Source organism: Sceloporus occidentalis, unplaced genomic scaffold, assembly GCF_023333645.1.
Source record: "Sceloporus occidentalis isolate IW3139 unplaced genomic scaffold, rSceOcc1.0.p SCAF_14, whole genome shotgun sequence".
Classification (NCBI taxonomy): domain Eukaryota; kingdom Metazoa; phylum Chordata; class Lepidosauria; order Squamata; family Phrynosomatidae; genus Sceloporus; species Sceloporus occidentalis.
Window position 1 is genome coordinate 2,274,104 of NW_028316994.1, and position 11,208 is coordinate 2,285,311.

At 40.1% G+C, this 11,208-nt stretch overlaps 1 protein-coding gene across 1 annotated transcript; it reads left to right on the plus strand.

The window, feature by feature from the left end:
• The first annotated feature begins 3,346 nt into the window (after positions 1–3,346).
• Positions 3,347–9,183, plus strand: LOC149303516 (vomeronasal type-2 receptor 26-like). The gene is made up of 3 exons (XM_089480754.1): positions 3,347–3,625; positions 7,346–7,472; positions 8,282–9,183. The coding sequence occupies exons 1-3, from the start codon at positions 3,347–3,349 to the stop codon at positions 9,181–9,183; spliced, it is 1,308 nt and encodes a 435-aa protein (XP_089336880.1).
• The last annotated feature ends 2,025 nt before the right edge of the window (positions 9,184–11,208 follow it).

An 11,208-nucleotide genomic window follows, 5' to 3' on the forward strand; every position in this document is an offset into this window, starting at 1 on the left:
AGGGCAAAACCTGGAGGGCTCCCTCCCAAGCCCCATGACTTTATAAGAGAGAGTAAACCCCAGGTCAGCCCCAAGAGCTGACTCCTTCACAAGCCCCTCCCCCCAGTCTTGTGCCCTATGGAGGCAGTTCCAGATCCCAGCCCTCCACCACAATGCAGTGCCAAGGTGTACACCAATCTAATGTTTTGTCTCCCCATCACTACCTGCCAAATGGAAACCTATTTATCAGCACCACCCCATCCCAATTGTCAAAGTCCTAAGAAATAGTATGAGGTGATCAGAAATAAAGCAAAACAAGATAAAAATGGTAAAAGGGGAATCAATTCCTACCCAGCCCCGAAGAGAACCACAAAGCTCACACTGAACTGAGGATGAGTGGTTGGGCTGCCAGAATGAGCAAAAAGGACATGTGAGGTGGTGGCCAGGCCTTAAATAGACTTGCCTGTCGCCCCCTTCAGGTGACCCCACTTGCCCCATGAGCCAAGGGCAAAGTACCCTGGACTCCAATTAAGGAGGGTAACAGAAGGCACTCTCAAATGCAGCGGTGCAGCGCTAGACGCAGCTGGACTACAAGCCCCAGAGTGCTCTGGGGCTTGCCCGGCTCCCTATTGGTGCGCAGGGGCAGAAGGGGCGGCCCTTCCGCTCCGCGACGCTCTGGGAGACAGTTTCGTTGGTGCGGGGCTTCCGGTCCTCCAAGGCTGCCCATTGGTGGGCTGGGCCTTGGAGGCGGGGCCCCGCACAGCATGCAGGGAGGGAGGGGCCTAGGCCTATGTAAGGCCGTGTTGCTGGCCCTTTCCCTCAGTCGGTTGCTTGGCTTCGAGCAGAGCGGAGCCAAGCTGTGGAAAAGAGCAAGTCTTGGTGCTTCTCCTGCCCATCCACCGCTGTTGTTAGGTCGTTTTTAGTCACAACTTGGTGGCAGCATAGGCCAGGATCTGCACGTTGTGGTACCAGGGCTATGGAGCTCTGGTTTGGGAGTCAATAGGTACCCGGGGGCGAATAGGGCAGGCGTTTGGCCATTGTGGGGGCCAGAACGCAGGAGCGCCTCCCGGTGACTAGGGGCTTTGTGAATTGGTGAACGCAAGGCAAGGTTTGCGGTCAAGTTGTGTTTCTTAGCCCCTAGGTCATCCCAAGCACCGGGTGGGTGCCCGGTTTGGATAATCAGGCTACATCGGGTGATTTGATTGCACAGATCCTGACCTTATGCTTTGTGCCAACCCTACAAATTTTTTGCAAATAAAGTTGTGGCCTTACTTCCAACATGTTGTACTGTGGTTATTTGACAGCAACATCTGAGGCAAAGTGACCAAAGGGTGGGCCAAGAAGCAGTGATAAAAAGAGGAATCTAATGGAGCAGAAAAGTCTTTTATCACCAACTACTCCATTCTCTGCACACAGCATCTTGACACTTTGCACCAGATGCAAAGCCTTCTGGTCTCTGACCATGGAGATCTTCTGATCCCTCCCTCATAGCACCATTTGCCACATGGACCCAGGACCCTATTAGCCTGATTTATTTGGTAATTTCTAAATAACTTTGATACTGCTAAATAAAATTGTGATTTAACATGTGTATTGCTTTTTTAGTTGCCCTGTGTTTTTAAATGCAAACTGCCTTGAATCCCATCCTGGGAGGAAGGTGGGATGAAAATTAAATAAATAAAATATCTTGTCTGTTATGCTGGTTTCTGCAAATTTGCACTTTGAAGGCCATATGGCACTTCCTTTATGCTACAACTCAAAACAGAAAATAACAATTATCATATACTTTTCAAGCTGTTTTATGTGTGATGCCACAGAAAATGCCAAGACATAAGGGACCATGATTATATCCCCTGTAATTGTTAAAATTATAGTGTTCTCCCCATAGTCTGGCTATCCAATGTATTTCTAAGGGATAAGAACAAGAACAACAATAACTATGTCTGAAAGATGCTATATTAGCTCAGAATATTGTAAAAGACTGAAGGTAGGCATAGGCAGGTCTTTGTCATTCTCTAATAGTTCACTTTTCTCTAAATCGCTCCATAATCTATGTAGTTTTTTAAAAAAATAACCATAAAGTTTCCCATGACTTCACTTTTCTTTCTCTCACTGATGAGAAAGTATATTCTGTGTTATTAACTTAGTCACAGAAAGAGAGAGAGAGATGTGAGCGAGAGAGGAGAGAGAGAGATAATGCAGCTAAAATATTTCAATGGGATAAATATTTTAACATGCATATTTGCCAGTGATCCAGAGGTAACACCTTGTCCAGTGAGGCTGGCAGAAAATTAGAAATAAAACCACTTTGCAAAAAGCCAAGGATACTGGCTGCAATATTTCTTTTTGGATATGCCAGACAATAATCTCTTTTCAGGACAAAACATACAATGACTCTGGAGTCTGGAACCTTGAAAATGTACAACTGGAATGACAGTTTTGGCATTAGGATGGCAATGGTAGTACTGCTGTTGCTCATCCTATCCTTTCGTATTGTATGCAAGACAGAGTCTATAAATTGCACTGTACACGATGATCCACTTCCTATACCTCATCAGTTTTATCAGTCAGGCAAAGTGACGATTGGCATGATTGCTTCTCAAGCCTTCTTCTTTCACAACAGCCCTACTTTCATAGAACAGCCGATGCACACACTGATTGATGAAGTTGTGTAAGGAATTGTTATCCTCCCTCCCTCCCTCCCTCCCTCCCTCCCTCCCTTCCTTCTGGTTGCTTAACAGCCAAGGCTTGTGTTTCAGTATGAGAAATGTAGCACCACAGCAAGCTTAAGTCTTTTTATGTTTAAATTTTCTTGCCTTTTTAGAGTTTAAAAAAATGTTTGAAATTGGAATATTGCACATAGAGATTTTTTTTAAATGGTGCACATAGAGAACATGAACATTTTTTGTGTTCTTTGAAGCTTCCTTATTCAGAGATGTAGATGTATGTAACAGTGAGACATACTTTTGATGATTTGAGGCACACTTAAGAGAGAATAGAATTATGATTATTTCACACATATCTTGCCTGGGAAGCTGCTGGTTTTGGTTTTAGGGAGTAAGTGAACCTGCTGTGGCTTTAGTCAAAGTGCTAAATCTCTTTGGGAAACAGTGTTCCCCACCTTGGCTAGATTCTTTAAAATGCACATTAAAACCAAGAATTGATTTATCACTTCACTGATATTTAAGCTGCCAGCTGTCCCTGCCTTCCTTTCTTTTCACATGCTCCAGGAGGAGCAAATAGCTTCACTGTTGTCATCATTAATTTCAAACTGTGCAACACATTGAAGTCCAGTTAGTAAAGGCTAATGATATGCTTGCTGTTATTTTATGGAGCTTCTAATTTTCATTGCAGTTCCATTCCAAAGATGTACCAACATATCCTGGCCTTGGCATTTGCCAGGAAAGAGATAAATGAACATCTGAAAATCTTACCTAATATCACTTTGGGTTTCCACATACTCAACAGCTACTACATTGCAAGGATGACCTATAAGGCCATTCTGAGCTTGCTTTCTACACATCAGAGATTTGTCCCCAACTTTTTATGTGACAATCAGGAGACCATTGTTGCTGTTATTGGAGGACTTGTGACTGAAGCGTCTGCCATTATGGCCATCATTGCAAATCCGTACAAGATTCCACAGGTAGGACATATGCATGGGGACCCAGAAATCCTAAAATACATTCTCTTTTTCAGTCACCTGATTCCTAGATATACCATTTCTTTCAGCTCACATATGGGTCATTCTCTCCACCACACGGTGACAAAACACTATTCCCATGTTTGTACCAGATGGTCCCAGATGAAGTTCATCAGTATGTTGGGTGTGTACAGTTATTTCAATATTTTGGATGGACATGGGTTGGCCTTTTGGCTGCGGATGATGATTATGGGGACATGTTTCTGCAGACAGTGGTGCCCCTGTTTATCCAGAATGGCATCTGTTATGCATTCATACTTCAAACACCAAAACGGACATATATAGAGGAATATACAGGTTTGATTTTAAAACTGCTAGAAAATTATCAGGTTCTTTTGGAAAGAAAAGCCAATGTATGTTTTGTACATGGAGAACCCCCATCTTGGCATAATTTGAGAATGTTGCTGTTTATTGTCCCTTTCTATAATTTGCCACTCCTGGCTAAAGTGTGGATTGTAACATCCCAATGGGATTTTGAATCTCTGTCTATTCAAAAATTGTGGGATATACAAAATTTCCACGGTGCCATATCCTTCACAATTCACTCAAAGCAGCCGCCTGGATTCCAAAAATTTATTCACACCATAAAGCCTTCCTGGGCAAAGGGAGACAACTTCTTCCAGAATTTCTGGGAGCAGGCATTCAACTGTCCATTTAAACCATCCAAAATGAAGGAAGACAAGAAGGAATGGTGCACTGGAGAAGAGAAACTGGAGAGCCTTCCTAGTACTTTGTTTGAAATGAACATGATGGGTCACAGTTACAATGTCTACAATGGTGTCTATGCTGTGGTACATGCTTTGCATGCTGCATATCTATCCAGATCCAACTATAAAAGATTAACAGAAAGAGAAAATGTTGGATTCCATAATATAAAGCCATGGCAGGTAATTACAATTCAAACATAAAGGCCTATACTTGGCCAGCGAGGCAGACATTTTGCACATTCATTTCTCCTTCATAATGATCCTGGGGTCCATACTACTGTGTGATGTACTGTAGTTTACATGGGCTAGTTTGACCTAATTTAGAAGGGAATATTTTTGAATTTTGTTTCTCACAACGGACTCATATTCAAACATTAGCCTTTCCCATCCCCATGATCCCAATTACTGGACCATATACTAGTTTGTAATACCCTCTGTGTCATGATATGTGCTTTGCCTATGTACAACTCCATCTCTAAACATAAAAGCTGGGGTTGACTCTGCTTAGTTTCCAAGATCAGATAAGATCTGGTGCCTTTAGGGAGTCCCATGTAGGTATAAAATATCTCATTCCCTCCTGCTCTTTCATCAGAGGCATGTATTCTATAGGGGGAACATCCCTGTGAATACTTCATATGAGTTTATATGAGAGTAAGATTCTTGAAGAAATGTTAACACCTTATTATGGAAGCTGCAGTTAGAGCAAAATCATTGCTGACTGGAATACCATATAGGTATGAAATAATGCTGATCTTAAAAAAAAAAGAATTGCACTGGCTACCAATATACTTGTGGTCAGAATGCAATGTGCTTATGGTGACATTTAAAACCATAAATGGTTGGGGACCCAGGGCTCATCTACACTTTCCAAAATACTTCAGAGTGTCCCCAAAGTGTTCTGGTCCCAAATTTGACACTCATTCTGACCTCAGAGTGATGGTAGTGGTATTGCTACTGCCAGATTGGGACCACACAAGTGATGGCAACCATCATTGTTGTTATGAAGAATCCAGAAAACCTGCAACAAAAGATGATTTAAGTAAATGCAGGTCAGGGGATCCAGGGATCATGTAAACAGCGCAAGTCCAATTTGGGGTTTGGAGGCTGCATGGTATAGATGTCACACAGCCAGGCTGGGGAAAATTTGCAGTATAGGGCTAATGTAGACAAACTCCTTGAGACTTGAAGGAGTGTCTCGTCTTATATTATGTATGTTTGAGATTTTCTGAGGGGGCCTCTTCTGTGTTCCATCAATGCAGGCAATACAATGTGTGAAGACAAAGGAGAAAGCTTTCTCCCCTAGTTGTGGAATACTGTGCCCTTGGAGGATGGAGTGGGGCCAATGATGGATGCCACTTAAAATAGTTTGCAAAACAAACTTTGGTCTTTTTACAAATGCTTTCATGCCTGATTTATCCGAAAATGTTTATGGGGCAGTACAGATGTGCGGCTAGAAGTTGTCCCTGTAAACCCCTTATCTGTGCTGCAGCACTGACGCGCCACCAAAGAGAAGCTGCCTAGAGTGGCTTCTTTTTTGCGGCATTGCAAACAGGAAGGAGCGCCACGATGATGCCACTTCCTATCATGTTTGTACTGGGTCTATGTTCATGATTTGAAACTTGATCAATGTGTTTCTAAATTATTTTTACTATTTTAAATTGTTCATGTGTTTATATCAATTTCACATGTATACAGCCCTGAGGTTGCATGATATACTATGTAGTTTAAAGTTTTAAATGAATGAATTAATAATAATAATAATAATAATAATAATAATAATTCTGGTTCATTTTCTTTTTTAACCTAGCTCCATCATTTCCTAAGGAGGATCTCATTCAACAATAGTGCTGGAGATACTGTGAGTTTTGATCAAAATGGATATTTTATAGCAGGCTTCGATATTACCAACTGGGTGGCTTTCCCAAATAACTCTTTTGTCAGAGTAAATGTTGGAAGACTGGAACCCCATGCCCTTCCAGGCAAAATGTTGACCATCAATGATGATAAAATTGTGTGGCCCAGACATTTTAATGAGGTGAGATAAACCTGAGGTTTTTCAAATACAATTATTCTGAATAATAATAATAATAATAATAATAATAATAAAGTATTTGGTTTTGGTAAAATTAGAATTTCGAGGGCTTTCTGGTAATAAACTATATTAGTAACAATTTTGTTTTATTTTCAAATTCATGTTGGTTCCTGAGCAAGAAAAAAGATATTCAGTGCTAAATGGTTTTATTCACCTACACATCTGCACTATCACAACTTTCAACTTCAGGAATTTTTGACAAGGTAAAAACCGCTATTGAAGGGAGGAGTCTCTTCTTCTGGGCTAGCCCTGATGGAACTGGGTCTGCCTGGTCAGCTCCCTTGCAGGCCGGAGGATGGCAGTTATGAAGGGAGGAGTCTCTTCCTTCAGGCTAGCCCTGGTGGAGCTGGACCTCCTGGTCAACTCCCTCAGAGGCTGGAGGATGGCAGTTATGGAGGGAGGAGTCTCTAACATTCCTCAGTGATTGTTACAAGTCCATGATGATTTCTGCTAATAATATTGTACATATTTTAGATTGTTGACATTCCTTCCTCCTGTCTTTAGTCCTCCTTCTTCTAAGTCCAAACCTGCTCTTTTTATGATGTTTTCTGCATATAAGTTTTCTGCATATAAATTGGATGATAAAATGCAGCCTTCCCTGACCTCTTTGACTTTTATTTGAGCAATAATTTCCTAAATTCCAAGGAGACATTGGCATTGCAGGTGGTGACCCCCCCATATTTTCCCTACCTTTTAGAATAACAATATCCATTTCCCCCTAATGATCACACAAGAAAATGCTAACTTTGTGTTCCATAGACTAAGCTTGGAAAAATTGTCTTGTGTATCAACAACCAACCCCTGTAGATGACCAAAGTTCAAAATGTATTTTGGTAATGAAGTTCTTTTTATGCTTCTACATAGATGCTGCCACTTTCTGTGTGTAATGATCATTGTTATCCTGGCCACAGCAAGAGAAAGAAAGAGAGAGAGAAATTTTGCTGCTATGACTGTATTCCATGCCCTAAAGGGATGATCTCTAATCAGAAGGGTAGGAGAAATAATGTAGACTAGGTTGGCCAAAAATAGTCTACTTTTTATTTAATGCAACAAATTGTATCAACAAATCAAACAGAATACAAACAAGTGATCTCTACTGATAGATCAATGCAATATCGAATTCAATGGTTGTTGTTGCCTTCAAGTCAAATCCAACTTCTGGTAACCCTATTACAGGTTTTTCATGACAAGGTTTATTAAAATAGGGTTGGTCATTGCTTTCCTCTAAGTCTAAGAGAGTGAGAGCTTCCCAAAATAACCTAGTGGGTTGCCATGGCTGTGTGGGGATCTGAACACTGGCCTCCTGGAGTTTTAATCCAATAGTCAAACAACTACACCGTTCCTCTACCATAGATCAATAGTACTTACAGAAGGGATGGCTAGCAAGTGTTGTCAATGGAGCTACTGTGGATGGCACTAACAAGGCTATGAACAATGTAAGGGGATGCTTTCCTATCAGAGTAGGAGTTTTTTCACCAATAGCCACAGAATGACTGCCCCTCACATCATGTATTAGCCCACCGCTCTGTCCTCGCTGTATTTTTATTGTGTTTTAATAGATGTTTTAATTGTAACTTGTTTAATCCTGTTTTAAGGGGGAGAATTTGGGACATAAATTTGTAAATGTGGATTTTAACGTGTTGTATGCTGCTTTGATTGTCTTGTCACAGAAAAGTGGGATATAAATAAAAGTTTTATTATTTATTTTATTTTTATTTTTAGCCAGTATGACTCATTCTTTCAAAACATTGCTTGAAATCTTGGAATAACTTCTCTCTCTCTCTCCCCCTTTCTTTCAAGATATGGCTACTTGCATCAAATGTCCAAATGGCCAGTATCCCAACAAGAATAAAAATCAATGCATTCCTCTAGTCCTGACCTATCTTTCTTATGAAGAACCATTAGGAATAATCTCTATTATATTGGTTTTTTCATTCTCATTGATCACAATTTTTGTGCTTAGAACCTTTTGGAAACACCGGGATACTCCCATAGTCAAAGCTAACAATAAGAGCCTCACCTACATTCTTCTCATCTCTCTTCTTCTTTGCTTTCTGTGCTGTTTGCTGTTCATTGGAAAACCCAAAAAGATCACCTGCCATCTGCAACACACAGCCTTTAGTGTTGCATTCTCAGTGGCCCTTTCCTCTCTGTTGGCAAAAACCATCACTGTGGTTCTGGCATTTATGGCTACCAAACCAGGATCCAGGATGCAGAAATGGATGCAGAAAAGACTGGTGAACTCTATTGTTCTTTTTGGCTCCTTAATTCAAGCAAGTGTTTGCATTATTTGGCTCAGTACTTTCCCTCCATTTCCAGATGTGGACATGCATTCACTTGATGGAATAATCATACTGAAATGTAATGAGGGCTCAGATTTCATGTTTTACTGTGCCTTGGGCTATTTAGGCTTCCTGGCCCTTGTTTGTTTCACTGTGGCTTTCCTAGCCAGGAAGTTACCTGACAATTTCAATGAAGCTAAATTTATCACTTTCAGCATGTTGGTGTTTTTTAGTGTTTGGTTGTCCTTTGTCCCAACTTACCATAGCACAAAGGGGAAGCATATGGTGGCTGTGGAGATCTTCTCCATTCTGTCCTCTGGTGCTGGTTTATTGGGTTCTATTTTCCCTCCAAAATTATACATTATAATAATGAGGCCTGAGCTAAACAGCAAAGAAATTTTATTAAGGAAAGAAAGGTAAAGAAAGGCCCCAAATGGACGCCCACTTTAAGCCACCCTACGTACATCATCGGAGAGCAATGTTTTGACATCACACATCACGATGACATACTGAAGCTGGCTGGAAGTCGTGCAGCTGTCCAGATGTAGACAGTTTCAAGGCGCTCAGGCGGAATGGTGTTTATACGCCACATGCTGCTGGAGCGGCTTGAAGCCACCATGAGGCCACGGTGGGGTGGGATAAGCCATCTTTTCCCCAACTGAAAAAGGAATGGATCTTTTCTGCTCCTTTTTCAGCTGGCTTCAAGGTGGATTGGGGCTGTGGCATGCATTTGCCATGGCCCCAATCTGCATTTGGAAGGGGCAGCTTCAAACCGCCCTTTCCATCCTGTTTGCTTTGCCCCAAATTTAGTGTTTTTGTATTCTTTTATGCATATTTCTTTAGATATATCAACACCACCATTCCCTTCTCCTTTTGTGTCATGTCTTTTTAGATTGTAAGTCTGAGGGTAGGGAACTGTGTAATTAAAAATAATAATAATTGTAAGCCATTCTGAGAGCCTTTAGAGTTAAAGGGAGGGGTATAAATACCGTAAATAAATAGATAAATAAATATAGTAAAATCCTTAGAAAATTTAATTCCTAAAAAAACCCTTTGCTGAATCTATGCTGCTTCACTTATCACACTAATGGTTCACATGTGTCAAATGTGTTCCTTTTATCAGTGAAATAAAGGTTTTATTCTTTTAACCTTTGCTAGATAGCATTATATATAAATATTACATAACAATATTTCTATACTGAACAACCACATGTTAATTTTGCACAAAGTAAGTCCCGAATTGTGAATTGCCTTTGAAAATTGCCTCTGGCCACCCTTCTCATCTGTACTGGGCCTCAGTAAAGAATTACATCCCTAAGTTGCATCAACAAATCAAGCCTTGCAAAGAGATACAATTTGTGTAAATTTGTTGTTTTGGGGGGACTTTATAGTTTATTTTAGGGTTTTTTAACTTTTGTATAAGGAGAAGATATAGAGGGGAGGGGAGATTGGCGGAAACATTGTTTAGTACCTAATGTAGTTTAGTTTAGGATAAGTGTATTTTAAAATATGCAGTATTGTTTGTGTAATATGTTATATGTTATCTGTATAATGGAGTTGGTTTTTTTGGCTAATATATGTTTTATGGTTTAAAGCTAATAACATTATTATTAAAAGAAAAGAAAATAATAGTTGCTGTGTAACTCTTGAGCCTATTTAAACATCACATTTCTCTTTTTTAATTTTTTAATTTTTTGGAACACGCTGCCCTCAGAGCTCCGCTCAGCCACCTCCCTGGCCCAGTTCAAGCGGGAGTTGAAGACCCACCTGTTTGGCATCGCATTCCCCGACTAGCCCTTATAAGCCCCCCCGCCATACGACCGCACAGACAATGGGTATCTAACCTAGGGGCATTTGTTATTTGTTATTTGTTATTGTTTTTATTTGTGTTTATTGTATTTTAACTTTACATATCTGATATTTATGTATCCATGTATTTTTATCTCTTGTTAACCGCCCTGATCTTTGGAAGGGCGGTATATAAATAAACCATTTATTATTTATTATTATTGAAACTAAAGTTCATACATATAAATTTTATACAATACATAATTCCCTATACATATACATATTTTCTACATACCATTTTTACATTTACATACTATTACAACTTGGCTAATAATATTTTATATCCCACCTCAGTGCTCCCCTTCCCCAGAGCCATTTTCACCCTTATCCAAAATCTCAATTTCTCTCGTGGAGGTAATTTTCCATCTTCTTTTCTCAATACTTTCTCAATTAATTCTTTCCAAATTCCATCAAAATCGCTTTTCCCCCATAATCCCTTTTTTTACTTTCAATCTGCATGTCAATTTATCATTAATTACTAATTTCCATACCTCTTTATACCACTCCTCCAACTGTACAGTTATTTTTGTTTTCCAACATCTTGCTATGATTAATCTCACTGTTGTAAGCAAGTTTGTTATCAAATCTTTTTCTTCT